The sequence below is a fragment of the Fukomys damarensis genome, unplaced genomic scaffold (genome assembly GCF_012274545.1).
Source record: "Fukomys damarensis isolate Sample0158 unplaced genomic scaffold, DMR_v1.0_HiC HiC_scaffold_17, whole genome shotgun sequence".
Lineage (NCBI taxonomy): Eukaryota > Metazoa > Chordata > Mammalia > Rodentia > Bathyergidae > Fukomys > Fukomys damarensis.
In genome coordinates, this window is record NW_022900929.1 from 55970886 (window position 1) to 55997926 (window position 27041).

Here is a 27041-nt window from a genome sequence, read left to right on the forward strand (position 1 = left end):
TGTGTGTGTGTGTGTGTGTGTGTGTGTAATTTCTTTTTCAAATGAGATCCACTGTACAATCAGTCCTGGAAGTTACAGATGAAGAATGGTACCAGACTCTTACATAAGAATGTTTCTCATACTTTCACCTGCTGTGAGTGAAATTGACTAGAATTGTACCATTCTGATCAGTTTCATAAAACAGCAGAGATTCTACACATAAACATCATGGGTGTCCCTTCCACCTGAGCTGGCAGCTTCCATCCAAGGAGAAAAGGGATAGTGCTAGAGAGTGAGAATGTGTAATTGAAAGGAAGTGAGGAGGCTACAGATGTCCCGGTAAGAGAAGTAGATGTGTAGAAATACACTTAAAAAATGGAAGAAATTTAAAAATAGAAGGAAGGCCAATACTCATGTCCAGAAGCAGAAGAGATTCAGCTGTAGGGAAATAGTGGTTCAGACACTCTTTATGAATTTCAGAAGGCCACTTTGATATGTATTTTATTCTGAAATTTAAACAGATATAACATTTCCCTTAAGTGACTTGTAGTTTTCCTGCCATTTTGCATCTTTTATCTATAGTCTTTTTCACATTCTCCATGAAATTCTGCCTCTGTGTTCTTTTTTGTTATTTCTGATGACAGAAACACAGAGATGTAGTAAATGTGAAGATCGAGGATTTTCACTTAGAAATTTTCCTCCTGTCCCTCTTGTTGTGACTCTATCTGATGTGTTGGAATAACTTTCAATGATATGGTGCTCTGAATATGACCGTGTATGATTACCACAAGAAGCAGGACAGTCTCTGGACTTCTGCTGTGGCCTAAGATTGTCTGTGTGGAGCTCACTAATGCTTCTTTCAGAGTATAGAAAGAGGAGGAGACTGTTTAGGGAACTTATTTCTGGCAGAGAAGCATTTATGATTATCAAAATGTGGAGGAATATCTGTATTTATTTTCTCCTTCCTGTATTTCTTGTCTCCCTCCACTATAGCTCTATTCCAAGGACTAATTTACTGGGTAGGCTTAATTTTATTGGCACTACTACTGGATGTATTGTTTACTATTTATAATCATGACTTTTAAGGACGTTCAGATCATCATCAGCATAATCATCTTTCAACAAATAAGGAAGTCATGCTATGTATGCAAGACACTGTCTTTCAACATTATTATTGCACTAATAAAAACAGTGTTGTTCAGCATGTACTCTTAAGAAATTGTTAATTACCATTTTGGTAATTAGTTGTAAAAATTACTGATTTTTAGTGAAAGATTTTTTTTTGTATGATTCCAGCGTGGTGACTTGATTGAATTTCTATTATGATCAAGTGTTTGAAACTGTATGGCTTAAGCTCTATTCCTGTGTATATATGAATATTTTCAACTTTTTGAGCTGCTTTTAACAATGGGCTAGATCCATTGGAATACCAAGTTGATTTTTTTCTTATTTATAGTGAATTTATAAAACTGAGAAAAGTAAGAACACTACTACTCAGAGGAAGTTAGTAAATACTAGTGTCTTCCAGTTTAACTTCAGCTTCCTTTATTTTTCATCATTTTATACCTCATCCTTCTTTGGTCAGTGTCACTTGGCTTTGCTAAAAATCTTCATACCACGTGGTTTTTTTAATTGAGTTTATTGGTATATTTTAGGTATACAGTACAGTTACATTCATTATTGGGATCTTGTACCTTTACATGACAGGTCTTGTTTCTCATTTTTTCCCCTTGTCCCTGCCCTCCCTTCACCCCCTCCTCCCCTCCCCATTTACAAACTCTTAATTTCCAGTTTTTCATTTTCTCATATTTTTTTCTTTTTTCTTATTACCTTTTCCCTACCCTTCCCACTTTCCCTACACCTTTAGCCCTTTTCTTCCTATTTCACATTGTCAATTATCTCATTAGGATCTTACACACTATTATAGTTTTTCACACCAGAGAAACTATTCGGTATCATACCATGTGTTTTTATGTGCCCATAATTAATCCTACTCTGAAAAAGGGTTATTAATGGCTTTAAACCACAGGCTTCTATCTTCTGTAGACCAGATGAGACCCATAGTGGCCTGCAAATAGTTTTATTTTTATTATTGGCAGTATATTTAAAAAACTGGAAATGATCCATTTAAAATGATCTAGATTTTGGCTTCCCTTTAAAAGGAAATCCTGACAGTTTTGGATCCATATTCTCATCTAGGAACAAATGTATTTTCTGGAATAATGAACGCCCTCCATTTGCTAGGTTTCTGCTGTTTAATTTCCCTTAGTCCCCATCACTCCCCATCACTGCTCAGCAGTGGATCTGGTGCCATTTATCGCTAGTTTGCTTTACTTTCTTTCACCTGATCCTCTTTACTCATTTGCATATTATCTTCCCATCCATCATTTAAGTTTGTGACTTTACCTTGAATTCATTCATAATAGACTTAACAAAAAGTCATAAAATTAAAAAAACAAAATGAACCAACTATATCATTTTTCTTGCACATTTGAGTGTGTGTGGTACTGTGGATTGAACCCAGATGGTTCACACTGAGCTATATCCTTAGGACTTTTTGAATTTTTAATTTTGAAACAGGGTTTTGCTAAATTTCCCAGGCTGGGATCAGGCTTGCAGTCCTCCTGCCTCAGCCTCCTAAGGTGACATATGAATTTTATGAGAAGAGACATATCCAATCCAAATGGATGATTCTCGGAAAGGGAAATGGAATAGATTAAGATGACAGGCAGGAAAGATGGAATTTGAAGGACAAAACTTGCTACGGCGAAGACTGAAGATGGTCCTTCACCTAATCCCTACTCCCTTTCTCCCCCATACATTAGAGAGTAGACCCTGGATGGCACAGCCCCAGGAGACAGTTACATTATGTGTCCTTCTGCCCTTTCTGTACATGCCCCAATCACGAGATAATTGTGTTCAGCCTAAGCCATGTGAACCATGCTCCACTAGTTACTCCGTCCTCCTACACTGTAAATAAAGAGTGCACTGGATGCAGGTGGCCATTAGCTCATCAGGCTATGGTTTCACTTAGTCCCAGATATCAAGAATAATCTTCGTTTCTTCATCATCTTTTCTTCATCTCCCACCACCCTCCCTGGCTTTGGACCCTATGCCTTGTGGGTTGTGACAAAAACTAATACACTCAGTAGAATTCCCAATTTAATCTAGCGCTAGTACAGCTCAAATGTCACCTTATGAATTTTTGACATGTTTAATGTCATACTTCAAAATATCCAGCTAGAGGCGTTCATTTATGAAATTCAGTATCTCACCAAAATTGTAGATATGCACGGGTGTGTTTGAAAATGACTCAGGTTCAGAACCATGGGAACATAGAAAAGTTTCCCATGGCCCTTGGCGACTGGTTGATCTTTGCTCTGTCTTTGAAACTAGGCTTTGAGGGAACCAATGTTGTTTTCAGAAACATAAGACTGAGGACTAAATGATCTCTTTGGAGGGGGGCTGGTAATTCAAAAGGAGATGTTGCAGGAAAACCCTTTTAGGTCTGTTTCTCAGCCCAAACAAATCCAAATTAAATGTAGAGTGTAGAAAGTAGATAGATTTAAGAAATCGCCCATCTGTAAAAGGCAACAAAATATGCTCAATCCTTAAGGATCATATTGAGATGTCAAGTCGAGGCAAATGATCAATGATACTATATGCATTTTATGTATTTCAAGTAATTGATGCCGTATAGATTCAGATACTAAATGAGTGGGTAGATATTCAAGGTTATCTATTTATTCACTTATTTATTTATTTATTTATTTATTTATTTATTTATTTGTTTATTTATTTATTTATTTTGCAGTGATGGAGATTGAATCCAGGGCCTTGTGCACGCTAGGCAAATGTGCTACTCCTGAGCTGTAGCTCTGGCCCATTATTTGTGAAGACCCTATGATGGGGTCCTATTGGGAAAATTGCTGTCTTCCGTAGCACCATTTTAGTTCTGGAGTCTCCATAGTCTTACAAATCAACTGCAGTTGTACATCTGAGAATTCTATCAACTATTAAAGTTATGGTAATTATATACTCAAAATTAGAAAATTCAGTGCTAACTTTCAATTAATAAGGTAACAATCTTACCTGCATCATGATGCAGCCCTTTGTTTTTCCATGAGCAGTTTACAAGCTTATAAAATAAGAAAACATACCGAAGTATTGTGTGTATTTTAAGTATTTTAGGCATTAAATTGTTACTCATATTTGTCACCATGGTGGTAACTAGATTTGGCTTAGAATAACTTATTTGTAGTTCCTCAAATTATTATTTTTGTGAGAGTATTAAGCATCTCTCAAAAATTTTCAAAAGAATGTGGGATCCACCGAGCACCTGGTTCTTGAGTGAGTAATGGATGCCTAGGAGCAAGCAAGCATTTCCTATGTTGCTTTACTTTACAAAATATCCATGTGAGGTGTTACATCTTCCAGTTACAACTTACATAGTAATCTCTGGCAAATAAAAACATCTAACTCATTGCATATGTTTAGCTTAATGACATCACCTTACCAGCAAAAGCCCAAACCCATTAGAAGTGAGAAGTGCTGTAGTCAATAAAAAAAAAAAAAGCTATGAATTATCCTGATTATAATGGTTGGATCCCTGCTACCTTGCTTAATAGAGATCTCAAGACATCATCATTTGCAACAACTATTTATCCCACACTTGGATCAGGATCAGAGGGAATGCTTGCAGAAACCTATTCTAGGCAAAACTTCATGTGTTTATTCATGTATGTTTTCTTCTGAGTAAGACTCTGCAGGTGCCATTTGCTTTTGGGTTTTTGTTTGTTTGTTTGTTTGTTTGTTTTTTGTGGGGGACATTAGTGAGACATGGAGAAAGTGAATCATGAAATGGAAACATATATTTATCCTACATGTACACTGGGAAAAGCACTGCTTTGGGATATTGAGGGACCTCAAAAGGACATAGGTGCCTTAGCTGCATTCTGAAGGCAAGGTGTTTGAGACCCTTGTGGAATAACTTCTGGGAGACTTCTCATAGCTGTTTTAATTTCAGCTCTATTTTAGAGGAGGGACCAAGCCAAACATTTTCTTCAAGTATTTCTCAAGATACAATACTTTAAGGAATAGTGGCAGTGTGACATTTGTTAGCAATGCCTGATTAACTATTTACTGTAAAAAAAATACCGTTAGCATTAAGGCACTTCTATGGTTTGACTTTGACTCCAATAAATTATACTTATATTATTTTTTTCAAAAATTTATTTTTATATTTAAAAGCTATATGTTTATAGATAGAGCTCAGGAAATTGTTATCCCACCTCACCTCCCACCACACACACACACACACACACACACACACACACACACAGAAATGCCTTTACCATGTAGAAATAAGCAATCTTAATATTTTTTCTTTGTGGGAATTTATCTGGACTTAGATAATATTTTTCTCTGCATCTGTCTCTATGCTGATGTAGATATGTATTTCTAGCTGTATAATCCTACTGTGCATGCTGCTCTACAAACTGCCTTTTGTCAACTGACCTATTGTAAAAATTTTCCCAAGCTATTGAAGTTTTTTTTTCAATATCAATATTCAATATTCAAAATAATCTATAATTTATTCATAAAGTATATTCATCACAGATACTGTGAATATTGTTTTAGAAATACATGCGTGCCGCCTTTGGTTATTTTTTTCTTAGATTTTCCAAGAAATCAAACTTCAAAGTAAATGGAATTTCTAAGCCATTGGGTATATATTTCCTATACTGTTTCCTAGAGATTGTAATGATTTACTATCTTTGTCACTATATACATTGTGCTTTTGGAAATCTTAATGAGAGGTGAAATAGATATGTTTTAAAAACAGAGAAGTGAGGTATAGTGTATATAGTCTCTGGATGCTGGTGGACTTATATTCTCAGTTGATTGCCATTTTTTTCAGCTATCTTTGTTTCACATAGGAATGCAGATTATTAAACTATAATGATGTATTTATTAATGTCAAGCCGTGGATGTTTGCAGTTGTCACATGACTGTAACTTTCGTGTTTTTATACTTAAAGGCCTTCAGACTTGTCAAAGCATGTTTCCTCCTTTCCAAGTGTGCCATATCAAGCTTGAAGGTTTTCAGAAGCTTTCTTCCACTTATTTGTGCTTCAAAAATGTTTGAAATCACACTTAAAGAAAATTAAAAGGAAAAAATAAATTTTCTCTCTAGAAAAGTTCACTTGAATTTGAATTCCTAAGCAATTTCATTTGAAACTTACAGCAATTAATAGCTAATCTACCTCTCTAAGTTAAAATGTATGTATAAGCCTGAAAAATAAGAGTTTTATTGGATGTTTTATAAGAAGTAAGTTTTCATAACAATTATTATTGAATTCATATGAATGATAAAACAAAAAATTATATCATTGACTTAATTGTCACATAAATATGATAGGGAAAAGGGAACTAATGAGGTGTTAATTTCTGTAAAAGCAAAATAGTGCACTGGTGGTAAGGATTTCCTTGAATTATCTTGCTAAGGTTCACATTTTTTTTACAACCAATGATAGTTTAGGTAAATTGCTTTGCCTCTCTGTGCTTTGATTTTCTTGTGAATTGGAGGACAGTAATACTTGTGGAAGGGAATGAACTATTTTGGTTCATCTATGACTGTCCCATTTTTAATATCTTAAGTCACACATCAAGAAAAAGACTTCCTTGACACAAGAAAACTCTCAATTTTGAGGGATGGATTTGTGGGTGTAGAAAGTAAAAACCAGTGCAGTAGCACAAAAACAAAAAAAGTGGTTGAAAGCAACTCTGTTTCAGTGTCTGCTGGATACAGCATAGATTATCTGCTTTTTAGGTCAGTGATACTAGATTCCTTCTTAGTGGTAATAGTAGCAAAAATTAATTAAACCATGTTTTGAACACTTAGAATCTGGCTGAAATGTACCATATTAGTATTCAATATATTGTTTCATGCTGTTCTTTGATGGTACTGAACCCTCTCTGAGAAACAGAAAATAACTCTTGTACTCTCCTGCTCTATAACATTATGAAAATACACCATGGTTCCGTGCAGTGCTAGAAATCCCAGGAATTGCCCCTTGCATGGTCATTAAAATGTCCTGCTGTCCAGGAGTGCACACCATTCTCTTTTTCTTCACCTTTCAGAGGAGATACTGTGCCCCTTTCAAATATTTAGCAGCAGACTTCCTCTCAATGTGTGCTCACGCCTCCTGTTACTGTTAATGGAAGTCACACATGTGTGCTCACCAGGATGAGAAAGCCTTTATCCCATGTCAGGCAAAGACCCGTGATCCTGAATCTCTTTCTTAACTTCAGACCTGAAGAGAGCAATGCAGGGAATTGCTGCTTTCTCACTATATTAGCTTCTTCAATTTCCCATTAATTGGAGCCTGCAACTGAGATTCTTGTAACTTCAGGGGGATGAACAATACAAATTAAGATCTGGATGTTTTCCAGGAAGAGCCCAGTTCAAAGAACACTTTAAAAAAAAAACAAAACAGTTGTGGCTATTCACAAATCACATGCAGTTGCCTAATGAGTCCATATTTGCTTCTGAGGATTCGAATTTGCAAACTGCACTGCTGAGAAAGTAAGTGAAGTGTTCACCCACCTCTGGTGTGAGCTGCCTGAGTTAATGTATAGGACAAATGCTGGAATAGTCAAAATCCTAAACAGGTGGAGCAGAACCTTCAAATATAATATCTTTTCCTTGTTCAGGACATTTGTTTCTCCCGAAGAATTCTTTTTAATGTGTAAGACTTCAATTTATGTTTTAAGAACTAGTAAACTATAGCAGTTTGACAGCCATTCACACTTAATTCTGTGCATTAAACGAACAGCATTCTTTTCCACAAACATCCATTGTTAGGACAATGCTCTCAGACAGAATTTATGAGAAATGGAATTATGTTACCAAGGAGATAGCATTTACTATAATGAAGAGTAGATCCTAGAAAATGGCCCCTTTTACAGCAGCTCAGAGCAGAGCCACAAAAGCAATTGATTGGTCTTGGCATTTAGTCTTATATCAGCTGTGTCATCCATAGCTTCAGGAGTGAGAACACTAATCTAAAGTGACATTTCTGTTCTGGCGGGCTTTTCTGCCCTGATGAAAGCAATTACTTTATTCCTAAATGATAATTTGCAGGAGTTTCAACCACTTTAATTGATAATTTTTTTTTGTTCTGAGCTCAATTGTGAAGTGATTAGCTGATTTGGTAAATAGAAATTTAAGGTGTGAAATATACAAGTTGCTCGAAGGTAAAGTGATATTTATTGGGTGGGGAGAAATTACTTGATAAAGCTGCAGTTTTTTCCATCATCATGAAACTGCCAGTTGTATAGCTTAAAGTTCTGGGGGATAAATGAAGAACAAAACACTTTGATTCATGAGGTTTTTGGCAGACACCAAAGCATACAATGAATAGTTGGTCTTGCTGTGGTTAATTCAAGGGTTGTTCAAATCAAGGTGAACGTTGGTTGAAAAGGACTGTACGGCCTTCTTAGCTTTCTTTATTATTATTCTAATGACTCATTCTGAAATTAAATACTTTTATTTAAAGTGTTAAGAATAAAAAATGCTCATTGGCTAAAACCAATTAATTTAATTATTAAGTTCAAACATACACAAGACACTGAAGAAGAGAGAGGGCATTCAATCATTGAATGGCTTTAATTACTCTTTTGATCTATTTTACCACAAGTCAAATGGATTGCAATTATTCAATCAGAATATATCTTAGATTAAACATTGTAAGCATACATCTTGCTTTTGATATTTTATCAAGTGTTCACAGTTTGCAGATTTTTGACACATTTTTAAGCAATCAATTTCATATTTTCTTACATGTGGAAAAATAATGGACATTTCACATGTTAAATGAGAAAAATAAAGCAAGAATGAAGGTCAAACTGATTTAGCACATCAAGCAGTCTTTGTCAGCCAAGCTTAATATATCCTGAGTTTGTGGAACAAATGAAATTTTGCTGCTATGTTACACTTTGCTTCCAAACAACCATTACAACTGGTTTTTATATATTGTGTGCGCACCAGACCATCAAACAGTGCATCTTTACTGACGTGTTGCTGCAGTGATGATCTACGGCAGCAATCTGCCATTTATATAAGGGCAAAATGCGCATCTATATTTAGTTGTGAAATTGGCCTATTATACTCTTGATGTTTACAGAGGCTAACGTAAATTAATGATGACAGCTATGAGCAGTGCATTAGTTAACCAGCAGAGTTCTTACCTTGAACTTGAAAGTTCCAGTTTTAACTCCCAGCCTATACTACTCAGCTTTCTTCATGTATTAAATGAAGATTTCTGAAATTATTACCTTTTCTTGGAGAGTATTAAAAACTTCATTTTGTGAGCTTTCATGTTTATAATTCTACTAGATAAAATTTTATACATTTCCCAATTACATTACCTTGTAAGGAAGCTTTAAATTTACAACCATGCTTTAAAAACACTCCTGAAATAGGTTTTTTTTTTTCCTTGTATCAGGCTAATTTGACTTTGAACTGTATATGATGTCGGTGTGGGGTGAGCACCTTTACTAAAGTAATGAAAGAAGAGCAAGCCTTGCTTATAGAATCTTTATTGTCCGTTTTCCCTTAGAAGTCTCCTCATTCAGCTCATGTCAGTGCAAGTGTAGGTACTGGAGTAACTATAGATTTCACCGTTAACTATGACCAGAGATCTGACAAGTATGCAGGTGTTCAAAGGTTCATAAGTTAAAATGCTGCAGCCTTTGATGAATTTTTGATGGCTGCATTTTTAATACAGGTCGACCTTCTTTCTTTGAGGCTGCATGCCAGATTAATTGATAAATAGTAGAAGTCTGTAGTGTGGGTCCTCCTAAGCAAAACAAGTAGGAAAATCCATAAAATCCTGCCTGTCTGACTCCTTAGAAGTATTTTTAAAAGGTAAAATTTAAAGTGGTTTTGACCCTATGTCTCCTTTCTCCTTACAATTAGATAACTGAAATTTGGTATGTTCTTTTGTAAAGACCAAATATTATATTCTAAAAATTTATATTTAGAAGTGTTCAAGCTGAGGCTTAGTATAGATATATTGATAATGTCCATAGCAAAAGCTACTGAACAAATACATATTTTAAAAATTCATTAAAAATGGCCATGAAGACAGGAACAAATATTTGGTTTTGTTGACTTCTTGGTCTTCTGGGACTATTTGTTATTTTGACTTTTTATTATCTTCTAGAGATATCTATATTATTTCCATAATCACTATAATCATTTCTGTCTTCTGTAGATGTCCAGCTATATTGCTTATATAATCATTATAATCATTTCTGCAAAGTTGGAAACCCGAGTACTAAATTTTGCAAAATTAAATTTGGCCAACCACAAAGGATAACTTACTTCTTTTAATTTAATGAGTAATCAAAGCCAAAGTTACATTTCCCTGCTAAGAACAAATGAGCCAATAAATGATTGACACCTTTATCAAATTGCATGGGAGATTCACAGAGAATCCTGTCAATTTCATAATATTAACTTTATGATCCTTCCTTGATTTTTTGTTTTTGTTGTTGCTTCAGTTTGCTAGTTTCTGGCTTACACAGAATTTTGTGATCCCCTTCCCCACAACATAGTAGCAACATAGGGGGCAGATGTTGTCAAACTTCTCTACTTCCTTTGGCACGAGATAACCTGGTGAGCTCTCCCTGGTTCTGGATCTGACCTTTGCCTGACTTCCAAGAGAACTTTTTGATCTTTAGAAGATGTCTGAAAGAGCGTCTTCTTTCTAAGCGTACACTAATTATCATATCCATTAAAATTTTTTCCATAGATGCTTTCATATTCTTCCCAAGCAATTAATCTCTTAATATCTGTTTATGTTTTTGGTACAATCTGAACAAAATTACTTTTCCTGCAAGTGAATGCCATAGGATTACTGTATTAAAATGGATATTATATTGTAAAACATAATTTACTAATAAACCTTTAAACTTCCATTAATATGTATGTTTTATAATTCATTACGTATACTTGTGATATATAATGGGTGTAACATAAGCATAAAATTATAGTAATAAGAAAATCAATATCTCATTAATAAAGGAGTTTTATGTAAGTACAAAATGTAATATGTAAGAATAGAATAGAAATCATGTTAGTGACAAGACAACATACATTATGAATGAGCATTCTGGACATTTGAGCAATGGAACTATCAGTGTGAAAGCTTTTGTTTGCCATTCTTATTGCTATATGTCACTCACCATTGTAAATATTTTACAAAAGTATTATTTCTATGCATTATAACTTTATAAAGTTACAATCATTCCATTTTGCATACAAGATAAACAGAAGCAATATAAGTTAAACAACTTGCTCAGCTCTCATAATTAGTAAATAAAAGAGATGGGATTGTTTACACCTATACAGTCTGGCTCACATTCTAAGTATTAGATTATTACCATTTTGGTTAGAATAATGAGTGACCATTGAGAATCTGAAAATCATATCTCTTCAAAAATATACACATTTGTACATATAGTATTATAAATGATACCTAGAGCAATATATGTGTATGAATATGTATTTATATCTCTTGAAATCATTTATTTTGCTTTTTGTTTTTAATGATAATTATGGTTGAGAGTGATAATGTAATCAACAAAGAGCTGATGTTCCAACCATCTTTCCTAAGGATGAATGGAGTCTCTTTTTTCACTGTTATCCAATGTCTAAATGGAAGACAATTAGAGGCGTGGAAGTTTAGGCCTAGGAAGTAACTAATTAAACACCTGAAATTTAGTCATATTTTAGATGTCAGAGATTGGTGCTATAACATTTAATTCAAGTGCAGCCAATCCTTTCTTTTTTTAGTATTATAGAAAGCTAACCACAATTTTTTGGTTTAGAATAGAACATACAAATATGAAGTTTATTTTAGGTTTTAATGTAGCCCTTAATTCAATTTGAGAATTGCTTATAAGTATGTTCCACTTTACAAAAGCAAGCAAAAAATTAATCCGCAATCTGTATTACTGTCTTAAGGTCTTTAGTTTCATCTTTTATACCAGCTTCTCAACCACTTTTATGATCCTTTGACTGTATTGTATTGCTGTCCCCCTCCAAACCAATTACTACTTATTACAGACACAGGGATATCATTCTGCAAGTCTTCTGAACTATGGTTATTGCATAATGATTTGATGTGGGAGTCACTGAAACCATTTTTTATTAAGATTATGGCCAAGAAGATTACTCTAGTAGGGCAATAGAGTGTATATTAGAGTTGAAAAAGGAGGAAGGAAGTGAAAAAGAGTACAACAAAGAAGTATGGTAGGTACATATAAAATATTACTTCCCAGTACAATTTTAGAAAAGTAAGTAAAGTATATTTGGGTAAAACATCCATAAGTATTTTATGTTTTTTATTCCCTTTCCCAAAGTGTATGTAAAAAAGTCGTATGCCATCTAACTTTTGGGACCTTATTGGATTGATTGATCTCTGTAATCTTAAGGTTTACCTTTCCATGAGATTGATTTCTTTTCAAACAAAACTGCTTTTAGTGTTTTTAGCTGATACAGAGAACCATAAAAGTTGTACATATTAATGTACAATGTAATTTTCAATATGTGTGTATATATTACATAATGTTTAATTTTAAACTTTTATGTCCTGAAATAATTATAATTTATTTTTGTTGAAATCTTTCAAAATACTTTCTTCTAGCTTTTTGAAATTTACAGTACTTATTTATTATCTACAGCCACATTGCTGTGCAATAATTAGTACCCCAGAGTTTCTGAGTACTCATTGATCAAGCTTTCCTTGCACCATCCCCTCCTCCATTGTTTCCAACTCTCATGAGGATTTTTTTTCCCTTACTTTATTGAAAACGCTATGCACTGATACCAATTTCACAGTATTTGCTAAATCTACTTTGCTCTAGTTACATAGAGAAATTCCTGGTATAAATATTAGGAATGTGTTTAGGTAATGAATGAGTTCATTCATGATCATGTAAGTGACATGTATAAAAGAAATTATAAAAGAAACACATAATATCCATGTAAAACTACATTTAAATCCCCCCATATTATTACCTAGTTGTGAAATGTTGTCCCATAGTTAACTATAGTTAACTCTAATAGTTAACTATGACGTTTTATTTGGGTTGCAAAATGCTTAAAACCTTTCATTAGTGAACATTCTAAAATTGGAAATTATACTACAAAAATTCCAGTTTTCTGCTCTATAAGTTGCAGTGTTGGACACCTGGCAACACCAGAGAATCTTCCCCAGAAGTGTGCCCTATCCATTTGCTAGGATGTCTCCAGTTCCTGGTCTCCATCCGTCCTCTGCATGCATTGACATTCCTGCTGCCCCTTAAGACGCTTCCAGTGCCTGCTCTAGAACTCCATCATAGGCACTTACTGGAGAAAAAAGAGTACAAATTTATCAAACCTTTTGAAATAGTATTGGATTACAAGAATAGAAACAAAACAAAGCGCTGAACTTGAACCATTGCACCATCCCCTGAGTACAAGTAGTGGAGAAAACATGTCAAAAAACATAATTCTCTTGGCATAGCTAACTTGATTATTTTTTTAAAAATTGAGTTTATTGGTACATTTTAGGGATACAGTACAGTTACATTCATTATTGGGATCTTGTACCTTTACAGGACAGGTCTTGGTTCCCATTTTTTCCCCTTGTCCATGCCCTCCCTTCACCCACTCCTCTCCTCCCATTTACAAACACTTTATTTCCATTTTTCATTTTCTCATATTTTTTTATTTTCCCTTATTCCCTTTCCCCTACCATCCCACTTTCCCTACACCTTTAGCCCTTTTCTTCCTATTTCACATTATCAATTATCTCATTACGATCTTATGTACTATAATAGTTTTTCACACCAGAGAAACCATTCAATATTTACACATGTGTGACTTATTTATTTCACTTAGGACTATATCCTCAATGTGTATCCATTTTCCTATGAATGAATCTAATTTCTCATTCTTTATGACTGAGTAGTATTCCATTTTATACAAAAACCACATCTTCTTTTTCCATTTTCCAACTGATGGGCAAATGGGCTATTTCCAAGTTTTAGCTATTACAGTCTGTGCCACTATAAACGTATGTGCACATATATCACTGTGGTATGATTCTTTTAGTTCTTTTGGAAAGATACCCAGCAGAGAGATGGCTGGGTCAAAATGAACCTCTAGTCCCAGCTCTTTGAGGTATCTCCATATTGATTTCCATAGTGGTTGCACCAGTCTGCATTCCCACCAACAATGGAGAAGGCTTCCTTTCTCCCCACAACCTCACCAACATTTGTTATTGTGTGATTTCTTGATAGCAGCCATTCTTGTGGCGTGAGGTGAAATCTCAGTGTTGTTTTCATCTGCATCTCTCAAATGACCAGTGATGTGGAACATTTTTTCATATATTTACTTGCTGCTTTTACTTCTTTGTCTGAGAAATGTTCATTTCAGATGCCCATTTTTGAATTGGGCCTTTATATTAGGGGGGCTGAATGCTTTGAGTTCTTTATATATTTTAGATAATAGTCCTTTGTCTGAGCAGCAGCTGGTAAAAGTTTTTTCCCACATTGTAGGTTGTCTCTTAGTTCTATTGATGGTTTCTTTTGCGGTGCAGAAACTTTTTAGTAAGATGAGATCCCAGTTGTTGCTTCCTTCTGCTAGTTCCCGTGCTACTGAGGATTTGTTCATAAAGTCTATTCCTATGCCAATGCCTTCAGGAGTTCTGCCTAACTTATCTTCCAGCAAGTTTAGAGTTTCTGTTTTAATATTTAATCCACTTGGATTTTAATTTAGTGCATGGTGAAAGATAAGGGTCTTGTTTTAATCTTCAACAGGTTGAGGTACAGTTTTTCCAACACCATTTATTAAAGAGGCTATCTTGCCTCCAGTGGGGAGATAGCTGAGTACATCTGGAGTTGTTTTTGTATCTTCCAGTCTATTCCACTCATCCTCAGGTCTGTTTCTTTGCCAGTACCATGCTGTTTTTATCACAGTGACTTTGTAGTATAGTTTCAAATTGGGAATTGTTATACCTGCTGCCATGTGTCTGTTGCCTAGGATGACTTTTGCTATTCTAGGTCTCTTCTGGTTCCAAATGAATTTTTGGATTCTTGTTTTTAATTCTGTGAAATACAGTGTTGGAATTTCAATTGGCATTGCATTGAAACTGCATAGCAGTTTTGGTAGTATGGCCATTTTCACTATGTTGATTCTTCCTACCCAGGATTAGGGGATATCTTTCCATTTTCTTATATCCTCTATGATCTCTTTTTTAAGAGTGCTGTAGTTTTCAGTGTAGAGTTCTTTTGATTCTTTGGTTAGATTGATTCCTAGATACTTCATTTTTTTGGATGCTATTGTGAAAGGAATTTTTTCCCTAATTTCTCTCTCAGTGAGTCTGTTATTTCTGTACAAGAAGGCTATTAATTTTGGGGTGTTGACCTTATATCCTGCTACTCTGCTAAAAGTGTCAATTAAGTTTAGAAGTCTTTTGGTGGAGTTTTTTGGATCTTCAATGTAGAGTATTATATCATTAGCAAATAATAACAGTTTAACTTCTTCCTTTCCTGTCTTTGTTGCTTTAATCTCTTTCTCTTGTCTAATTGCTGTGGCTAATGTTTCCAGAACTATATCAAAGAAGAGTGGTGATAGTGGGCATCCTTGTCTTGTTCCTGATTTTAACATTAAGGTTTTCACTTTTTGGCCATTTAATATGATGTTGGCTGTTGTTTTTTCATAGATAGCCTTTATTAAATTGAGATCTAGACCATCTATTCCAAGTTTTTGCAGTTTTTTTTTTATCATGAATGGGTGTTGAATTTTGTCAAATGCTTTTTCTGCATCTGTCGAGAGGATCACATGGTTTTTGTCCTTGACTTTGTTAATATACTGTATTACATTTGTTTACTTACGTATGTTGAACCATCCTTGCATCATGGAATAAATCTGACTTGATCAGGATGTATGATCTTCTTGATGATCCTCTGTATTTTGTTTGCTCTTATCTTATTAAGGATTTTTGCATCTGTATTCATTAAGGAGATTGGCCTGTAGTTCTCTTTTTTAGTTGCATCTTTCCCTGGTTTGGGAATCAAAGTGATACTTGCTTCCAGCAATGAATTTGGAATTACTGCTTCCCTTTCGATTTCATTGAAAAGTTTGAAGAGTAATGGCAGTAGTTCTTCTCTAATGTCTTATAAAATTCAGCAGTGAATCCATCAGGACCTGGGCTTTTCTTTGTTGGTAAATTTTTAATTACATTTTCAATTTCACTGATTGTAATTGGGGTGTTTAAAATGTTTTTATCCTCTTTGTTCAACTTTGGTAACTCATAAGTATCTAGAAATCTGTCCATTTCTTCTGTGTCTTCCATTTTATTTCAGTACAGGTTCTCAAAGTAGGTATTAATGATCCTTTGGATTTCTGTTAGATCTGTTGTGACTTTACCTTTTTCGTTTCTAATTGCATGGATCTGAGCCTTTGATTTCTTTTTTTTTTTTATAAGGTTAGCTAAGATTTTATGAATCTTATTTATTGTTTCAAAAAACCAACTCTTTGATTCATTTATTTTTATATCATTTCCTTAGTTTCCATTGCACTGATTCCTGCTCTAATCTTTATAATTTCCTCTCTTGTTCGAGCTTTGGGTTTTTCTTGCTCTTGTTTTTCTAGGAGTCTAAGATTCATCATTAAGTTGTTTATTTGAGCTTGCTCTTGTTTTCCTAGTGTGGGCATTCAGTGCAATGAATTTTCCATGTAGAACTGCTTTCATTGTGTCCAAAAGATTCCTGTATGTTGTATTGGCATTTTCATCTTTAATTTTCTCTGTGATCCATTGATTGTTCAGGAGAGTGTTGTTCAATTTCCATGTGTTTTTAAAGTTCCTACAGTTTCTTATGCTATTTATCTCCAGCTTAATTGCACTGTGATCTGATAATACACAGGGAATAACTTTGATTCTTTTGCATTTACTCAAACCTGTTCTATGAGCTAGTATGTGGTCTATCTTGGAGAATGACCCATGTGCAGCCGAAAAAAATGTATATTCTGATTTTGTGGGGTGGAACACTCTGTAGATTGTGGAATACTCTATAGATGTCTAATAAGTCCATGCATTCAAAAGCTTGGTTCAGTTCTAGTATTTCATTGTTGATTTTTTTGCCTAGATGATCTGTCTATTTTTGATAGTGGGGTATTTGGGTCCCCCACTACAATTGTATTAGTGCTTATTTTGTTTTTCATGTTACTTAATATTTGTTTTATATAGTTGGGGGCATTAATATTTGATGTATATATGTTTATGATTGTCATCTCTCCCTCTTGAATTGTTCCCTTTGCAAGGATGTAGTGGCCTTCTTTGTCTCTCTTAATCAGTGTTGGTTTGAACTTTGTCTGCGAATAAGATTGTTACCCCTGCTTTTTTCTGGGCTTCTGTCGCATGGAGAATTGTTTTCCATCCTTTCACTTTCAGTCTATGGGTTTCTTTTTGCACTAGGTGGCTAACTTAATTATTGATAGATAAGTTGTTTTTTATTTTATAAAAGGAGGCCTGAAATTATTTTATATATCAAAGATGTTGACTTGTGTCCTAGTTATATTTTATCATATCTGAAGAACTCTTTCACTTTTCTCACATAAGTTACAAGAAGATAAAAAATTGAGTATTTGTTGAGTCAAATGAGGATTAAGGTAGTGGGAAGTATGTGACATAGCCCTTCTTTTTATATTATTAGCAAGGTTTCTGCCTGAGTTTTCTCCAGTTCTATCAAGAGACCAACACTTGTCACCTGAGACTGCCTTGACTCTGAAAATAATAGCATTTACTTATCTAACTTTGAGATATACACAGTTAGCTAATACAGAAAATTTTATCAGTAGAATAACATGGTATCCTTGTTTAGATATTAACTAAGTAAAAATCTTCACCTAGAACATTTTGGCATTATTAAATTACACAGACATTCAGTAAGGTATTTTGGGTGTCTTAGTGAATCATGTAAGAGGTGTAATAATGCTCCATAGTGTATTATTAGTGAGTGGAGTCACACTACCAAATCCATTTTGATCTATTTTTTCTGGATTCATTTCCTTCCCTGTTTCTGTTATTATAATGGGAAGCCACAATGCTACATTCCAAGATGTAAAATGTTTTCAGAGTCCAATAATTTGGATAGTTACAGTTTTTTGCTAATACTTTGGTATTGTGAATATTACCCAGATATTTACTGAGGTCTGATTCTGAATGCATTCTTCATCGGAAAAGAAGCACTGTGGTAGAAAGGTGGAATTCTCCTGTCAGATGCCCATGCACAACTTAACTTGCCAGATTCTGCCCTCAGCAGTGTGAGCACACTTCAAACAGAAATGTACATGAATAGTTAAAGGAAATGCTGGATCCTACCTGTTGCCTCTTCTGTGAAGTAATATGTCTATAATGTTTATAAATTTTAATAACCCAGGCAGGGCTCTATCTTTCAATATTCAATATATGTTAGACTAAAGTTTGACATTGGGGTGTTCTCTAGTATCTCAGAGAATTTATCTGTCTACTAATATATGTCCATTAAAGGTGAATTATAGAATTCTCTTATCAGCCAGATATCAGCACATTTCTGGAGTTACATTAAAATCTTTATTTTGTGATGTTTATGTTTTCTTCACCTGACTGAAAGTGTCATGATCCTTACTGAAGGCTGCAAACATATCAACATTATGTTTGTTGATTCTGTCAAAGTGAATTGCATTTCTGTTTACCTTTTGTTTCCCAAGGCAATAATTGAAAAAAAAATTCAAAATGTTTCCTTTTGATGGTTTAAGATCCCTTGCTGATGAAAGTTGAATGAAATAAATAATTATCTTGAAAGTAGGTATATGAATATAAGCCCAATCTTTAAAATTGTCTCACCTATAAACTTAGTCTTAGAAAAAATGATTTTATCTCAATGCACAGATAATAATTGGAGGTGAAACAAAACAAAACCTAACATGGAAAATGCTATTTTTGCTGCCTGGACTTGAGTTGGAGACAGGAGACCAGACAGGAGACCAGACATTGCCTGAAACTCGATTTCCTATGATCCTTTGAGTTTTAAGTAGTTTTTGGTAGTTTGTTTTGGGGGTGCTGGGGAAATAAGGAAATAAAAAGAAAGCAGTTTCTGTTTGATGACAGAATTATTTATTCTAAATAACAATTTTCTTCTCCTTTGATTTCAGTTTACAAGCCTTGAGGAAGGAGAAGTCTCGAGATGCTGCTCGTTCCCGCAGGGGAAAAGAAAATTTTGAGTTCTATGAATTGGCCAAGTTGTTGCCTCTTCCTGCAGCCATCACCAGCCAGCTTGACAAGGCGTCTATCATTCGACTTACAATTAGCTATCTGAAAATGCGGGACTTTGCTAATCAGGGGGACCCTCCATGGAACTTACGAATGGAAGGCCCTCCACCCAACACTTCAGTGAAAGGTAAGATTTGGACCACTGTTCAGTCTGGAATACGGTGGTCTGTAGGTATTTCTAAGATGAAATGTTTACCATCATCCTTTCTTCTTTTCCTGCATATCAATCCTTTAAAGGGATACAAATGTGGAAATCTGAACTCTGCATGAGAAAGACACCATGTGAAGGTGAAACAAACCTCTTCTTTTTCTATTTTATTTTCAAACAGTCTGTCAGCCTACACATTCTATTATTTTATAGAGGAATTCACAGAAATGAGAAAGAAATATATTAAATATATTAAAATGTTTCTGGAGTTTAATTTATGTCATAGGAATATGTGTAAATTTTTCATGATGGGAGGAGTATGGGAATGTTTGCTAATCTGTGCAACTAATAGGTTGTTCCTTAAGTAAGCAAAGAGAGGAAGAGAGCAGAGTCCAACTTGAGCAGGCCTTTTTGATTACTGATTTTATTGATCACAAAAATCAATGCACGTATTAATGTTTCCTGTTTCTCTATAGACGTATTGCCTTAAAGTTATAAATATATACAGGTATTTCTTCTTCAAATCCTTGATGCAGTTACTCCTTAAACTTACTATTTTCTAAAAGTTAAGCCGTTTTTACTCTGATATTTAAGACAGTTATTTTGTAGTGTGTTCCTGAAACTCTTCGTAATTCATGACATTTTAAACATTTGAATATGCATGCATACATTTGTGATGTGTGTGTAGTGTTGGCCATTGATTTTCTGTCTTTAAGGATGTTATTCAAGGATGATGATCTAAAGGATCTCTTAGATTTTTTTGTCCCAATCTTGTAATCTAGGTCCTTTTTGAGTATAAAGTAAAAGTGGGTATTATAGGGTATTGTAATTCTACCTTGCCAATCAGCTTTAATAAAGTCTTGGTAGTCTTGGCTGTGGCAGAAAAATGTGCTGTCAGGGAGCTATAATCTTTTGTAAAATCTTGATTGAACTGAAGGGTCAAAGCACTAAATATTTACACTTCCATGTAGGAGCTATGATCATATATGTGTACATGCATGTGTAAATCCTTTACAGATTGAGCAGCCCTAATCTGAAAATCCTATATTTATATGCTGTATATTTTTCAAGTACAGATTTGGTGCCACTACTAGGAAATTCCATACAATGAGTCTGTATTTTATGTACAAAGTTATTAAAAATAGTATATAGAATTACCTTCAGGGTATATATAAAAGGTATGTTTGAAGCAAATGAGTTTTGTGTTTAGACTTGGCCTCCATCCCCAGGAAATCTCATTTTGTATATGCAAATATTCCAAAATCTGAAATCTGTCTGTAACACTTTAGTACCAAGCATTTCAAATAAGGGATATTCAGTCTGTATTTATTTAAGGATGGTATTATGCCTATGAGAGAAGGCAAAACAGAATTTAAATTGTAACACATTATTGTCATCTAGAGCAGTGGTTGCTAAACATTTGCTATAACAGGCCATGTAACTGTTAACCCTATTGTGTCAGCTTCACTTGCTTAGCAAATGCATAGTAGAATGGTAAAGCACGCTCCAGGGTGTATCTGGGTGGGTCATGGATGGCCTTGGGCGCCACATATGGCCCCTAGCCCATTCCTCTGGAGCACTGTTTTTCTGTTCTGCTTCCTGGCCACAATGAACTAAGCAGCTTTGATCTGCTACTCCTTTCTACCATGAGTTGTCTGTCTGTCTTGGAGCCAGTTAACCGTGTACTGAATCTCCTGAAAAATCTGAACTAAATTAAACTTTTACTCCTTTAAATTGTGATTGTCAGATATTGAAGATCAGTGATAGGAAAGCTAATACAAGCCACCTAGTAAATATTCTAGGCTTAGGAATCTGTGAGACCTATATAGCCTACAATCAGACATAGACAATATGTAAGTGAGAGAACATGGTTGTGTTACAAGTGTATTGTGAAACAGGTACCAGCCACAAAATTTGACACATAGACCAAAGTTTGCATACCATTGCTCTAAAGTATATGATATTGAAAGGCTGAGGAGGACATATAGCAGAGGTACCTTTCTAGGACATGATATCAATATAAGATAACCCACAACAAATAAATGAAGGCACATTCCTACTGTCCTTTTATAGCCCTCTTCCCTTTAGAATGTGGATATCAACTTGGTAAAAACTAGTGGATTTCTAGATATTAAAGTAGGAGTAGATTTTCCCAAATATGATGTGAATATAATTCCAGTAAGTAGATGGTATACTTATTTTTTCCATTCTTAAGGCATAGACTGTATTAATGTTTATTTGAAATAATGCAAGTTGAAAGAGTAAGTTCCACAAGTTAGAAAAGTGTCAGTATAAAAATATTACTATTCAATTTGAAATAAATTGACAGTCTGGACTTGCATTAATTTGTTGAACATAATTACCCTTTAGTTCCATTTTGAAAGAAGTTTGCAGTGAATAGGCTTTCCTGGTAATAATGGCAACTAGAGTAGAAAAACATGATGCCTCCATTGTTTCTTCATTTTTCTCTTATGTAATAGTCTAGCATACGTTTAAAATCATAGGCTTTTACACATGCAAATTTTCTGGTCCTGTATTTCCCATATTTTACAGGTAAATACTTTCCAATTAGGTGCTAGCAGATCTAAGATAAGCACCCTTTCCTTTCTATCTGGTATTCTGTTGTGTCCACCACATCATTTGTATAAATGGTATTTGTTTTATATCACCATCACCAAACATTCTAAATGAAAATTTTCTAAGCTTTAGACTTTGACTGATAATTCATTTTTACTCTGAGGCCTTCAATCAACTCAGTTCTATAACGATTTATTATGGATAAGCTGAATAAGAACAGAAAACATGACTTCTTTTCCCAGATGTATTGCAGTCTATGAAAGGGCATGGGGTTATTGATAAAAGAAAAGAATTTGTGATGAGTGTTTAGGAGCTAGAAAGTGATAAGAGATTTTATTGTAAAATTTCAACCAGATAATAGCAGAGCATGTATGTTGGTACATGTACACTTTCAGTATTAGTAAGCTGGTGATAGGTTAGAACAGAAGATGTGAGCATAGTTAGTACATATTGCCTCATTTTGGCTCTCAAATGCTGCTGGGAATGCAGTAGGTACTTTCTGTAAGATGGTTCTGCTGTACAGTATATGCACAATTTATACTCCAGTTCTTTAATGCAAAACTGCTCCTCATTCTGATCAAACATTCATGAAACAACAACATCAAAAGAAATTCATTTTAATTTATTAGGTTTTCTATGTTGTGCCCTTGAAGAAGTTCATATGGATAAACAAGCTTATATAAATAACCTGCAGCATCATGTAAAGTGCAGCTCATAACCCAACAATAAAAACAATAGACATTATACTTTGTGCTTCTCCCAAGTAGTCTCTTGAATAAACCTAAAAGCATTTGAAAATTTATATAAAAGTACTCAGGCATTTTTATGTGATGAGTTGATCATGTTAATAATTAAATTTCAAAGCTTAAATTTAAATTTGTCTCATACAACTATATAGAAGTTTAATCATTTTAATTTACTGCTTCAGAAAGGTCTTTTTCTCTGGCCAGTATTCACATTTTTTCTTAATAGTCTATAAACATTGATGAGCTTGTTTTCTGATGCCTGTTGTATACAGATTATTACAAGTTATGCTTGCAGAAAGAGCATTCAGGTGACAGTGTGTAATATGTCCCAAGTCAATTACTTCATGGAAATGATATGTTAAACAATTGGAAGGTAACAGATAGTTTTTCCTATTATTTTAGGAATATCTGTATTGTTATAATACAGATCAACTCTACAATGAACATTATGCATTATTCAAGAAATGACCAGGCATTCTCAGCAGTGTTTCAGCTAAATAACTGATGATGGTAACCTTTAAAGAAATCTCATTGTGGGGACTGTTGGTAAATCATTTCTCCATTCATAGTAATCTCTATTTAGAGGCTATCTAGAAACCATTATATCTTTTATTAATCTTAAAAGCAATAGCTGCTGATTTGACATTTGCTAAAACTAGATAAATTTTCTGTCTTTCTAGTATCACAGACTTCTGTCAATTTTTGGAATCTATCTACTGCAACTCAATGCAGAAATATTTAACATTATTAGAATAAGTTTTCTTTCAATTTTAACATTGTAGCTTTTAAACAATAATCAGCCTGTGTGTGTGAGACTGTCAACAAAGCTAAAATAAGTAAAATATAAAATATTCTTTGCACTTGGAAAAGAACCATTGAAAGCTATATACAGTAGCTAGTGATTAAAATTGACTGAATTCATTGGGGAAGAACTTTTTCATAGTCTTTCATTATTTTAGTCATCTTTTGTAGATTAAGTTGTGGTTATTTCTGAGAGTACAGATTTGTGGGTTATTATTCAAGTAGCATGTCTATCCTTTGTCCTTAGTAAAAGACCAGGCTAGTATTAAACAATGCTAATTAATGATTATTTTAAAATACTCATGTATGATAATTGACTATAGGTTATCCTGTAGAGTGACTTTGAGTCACTAATACAGTGGTTGTCCTCAGACCATTGGTAACAGTTTATAAAATGGAGTCTGTTTCAGTAGAAAAGTAGAGGTTGCAGGACTGCCATAGTGAGTGTTTTTGGTCTAAGCAGCTTGATGGTCTTCCACTTATGTATGGTTCAGACATTTTACTGTGCTGATTCACATTTATTTCTACCAATTGATTTTCATGTTTGAGGGTAAGTGTCACATTCCTTCTTACCAAAAACCTTGTAAAAGGAAAGCTCTTAGAATTAGTATATGTTTGTGTGTCCTTTTTGTTTTTTTAACATAGGCAAAGGATGAACCATACCCTTAGAAGCTGAGCAAAAGCTTTCTGTGGTCCTAGGAGAGGAGGATAATAGATGGAAAATTGGTTTGTGCTTATTTACTTGTTTGGTCAGCTTTCCTGTTGTTGGAACAAGATGCCTAATACAAAAAACTCAAGGAAGGAAATGGCTTATTTGGCTTAGAATTTCAGAGGTTTCAGTCCGTGTTCAGCTTCCTCCCAGATAAAATATCATGGTAAAAAGGCATGATGAAGTAAAGCTACTCATATTATGGCAGCCAGGAAGCAGAACACTGAGTAATAGGACCAGAAGACATATACCCTCCAAAAACATTTTCTCAATGACCACTTCCTCTAACTGGGCCTCACCTGCTAACAGCACACTGGCACACAATACCCCAGTGAACTAATCACCTCTGTAGGAAACACTTAGTCCAGTCAAGTTGATGGTTAAGATTAACCATTACATTCCACCCTTTGTCGACTTGACACCCAAACACTTCATGAACTGCACTTCTCCAAATGAAGACAGTAGCAGATTCTTAGTTCCGCTTAACCATAATACAATTAACACCGAGGTCTGCTGCCAGCTTGAGCAGTAGCCAGGATCTCTTGGACCACAGCTGCAGTAGATTCTGACTCCCTTGAGGATTGAGCACAGTGAAATGAATTTGAAGAAATCAATGTCCTACACAATTTTTGTTGAGAAGGGGATTCTCTGCTTTGGGGGCAAAATTTAAGTTTCAAATCTTTCTGCTCTGCTTTTTGCTCCCCATTCTTACTATATATAAATCTAGCTGAAAATAGCCAGTAGCACCTATGCCATGACCTGAACATTGAGCTGCCCTAAAATTTCCTCTTCCATATCAATTAGCCTACAGCCATTAAATTCATCCTCAAGGTCTTAGACCATGGACAAAATACAGTTATTTTTGTTTTTGTTTTCTTTTACTGGAGTATAAGACATATGGCCTCAAGTCCAATTCCCAATAGAGTCCTCAATCTTATCTGAAATCTCTTGAACCTGGTCTTTAATGTCTACATTCCTGTCAACATACTGTTCTTAGCTGTGTCCAAAAATCATCCATCAGTCTCTGAATATAGCATATTAAGCTTTCTCTAGCCCATCTCTAAGTATTTCCCACAAACAGGTCCCAGTGGCCCCTGAACCACACGATCAGATGAAGTCACAGAAACAGCCCCATTTCTGGTACTAGTTTTCTGTATTTGTCAGCTTTCCTGCTGCTGGGACAAAATTCTAGACATATACAACTCAAAAGTAGGAATGGATTTTTGGCTCATAGTTTCACATGTTTCGGGCCATTGTCAAGAAAGAACATGATGGCAGAAGAGTGTGGTAGAGCGGAGCTGCTCACATCAGGGTGGCCAGAGGGCACAGGGAAGGGTGCCGGTGAGAGATACACCCTATAAAGTTTGAACCTAATGACCCATTTGTTTCACCTGAGGCCCACCTACTAACAGAATATTTAGCTGTGAGTATCAGTGAATTAATTCACTGATGACTGTAGCACTCCACAGTTCAAGACTTTTAATCTAGTCAAGTTTACACTTAAGTTTAAGCATCACATTTCTTTTTTTTCCATTAAGTTTTTCAGTAACATTTTAGTATACAGTACAATTATATTCATCATTAGGATCTTGTACCTTTACATGATGTATATTGGTTCTTATCTTTTCCCCATAACCCTGCCCCTCCCTTCACCCCCTCCACCCTTTCCTATTTAGACTTTGTTTCCATGTTTTTTTCATTTCTCATATTTTTTATTTTCCCTTCTTTCCTTTCCCTTACCCCTCCTACTTCCCCTACTCCTTAGACATTTTCTTCCTATTTTACACTATCAGTTTTACATTTTGATTATTTACACCTTTAGTTTTTCACACAAGAGAATCTATTTGGTATTTAATCATGTGTCCTATTTATTTCACTTAAGTATGGCCTCAGTGTGCATCCACTTAGCCATAAATGTCTCTAGTTTATCACATGGCTAAGTAGCACTCCATTTTATTTTAAAAAATAAAAACAACACACACCTTATTTATCCAGTCTTCAGTTGATGAGCAATTGGGCTCTTTTCAAGCTTTAGCTATTTCAAACTGTGCCACTATAAACATGGGTGTGTATATATCACTGTGGTATGATTCTTTTAATTCTTTTTGGAAAATACTGAGCAAAGGAATAGCTGGGTCAAATGGGACTTCTAATTCTAGCTCTTTGAAGTATCTCTATATTGATTCCACAGTGGTTGCACCAGTCTGCATTCCCACCAACAATGAAAAAGGGCTCCTTTCTCCCCACAACCCCGCCAGCATTTGGTATTGTTTGATTTCATGATAGCAGCCATTCTTTCTGGGGTGAGATGGAATCCCAGTGTTGTTTTCATCTGCATAGCATCACATTTCTTGAGTCCTATTCTTGCCTCCATAATCCTTAGAGAACTGACATATTGACTTCTTTTTCTGGTCTCTGGTTTCTTTGGTCTCAAATCAAAGTTGGTGTTGGTTCCCAATGGAAATAGAACCTTCTAAAAGCTGAGCTGCTAATGATCAGTGCTGTTTGTTTTGTCAGTGGGTGCCAGGTCTTTACAGGACATGGAAATATGAAAATAAAACGTAACATAATTAGTTTTTCTTAGTGTGCTTCCAGGAAAGCTTTTAAATTATAGTATATTATATATTTATCCTTTTTAATATTTATATTGGAGTTATTACTTCTGAAAGGAACTAATTTAAGGCTAACATTTTATTTAATTTTATGTCATGG

At 34.7% G+C, this 27041-nt stretch overlaps 1 protein-coding gene across 1 annotated transcript in view; it reads left to right on the forward strand.

Moving 5' to 3' along the window:
* The window catches only part of Npas3 (neuronal PAS domain protein 3), a gene marked incomplete at its 5' end in the record, with an annotated part of 850606 nt that overhangs the window by 250305 nt on the left and 573260 nt on the right, over positions 1-27041 (forward strand). Inside the window, 2 exons of the mRNA XM_033765310.1 lie at positions 19231-19475; positions 19586-19636. Of these exons, the coding sequence (XP_033621201.1) occupies positions 19231-19475; positions 19586-19636 (296 nt within the window). The remainder of the gene's footprint in view (positions 1-19230; positions 19476-19585; positions 19637-27041) is intronic.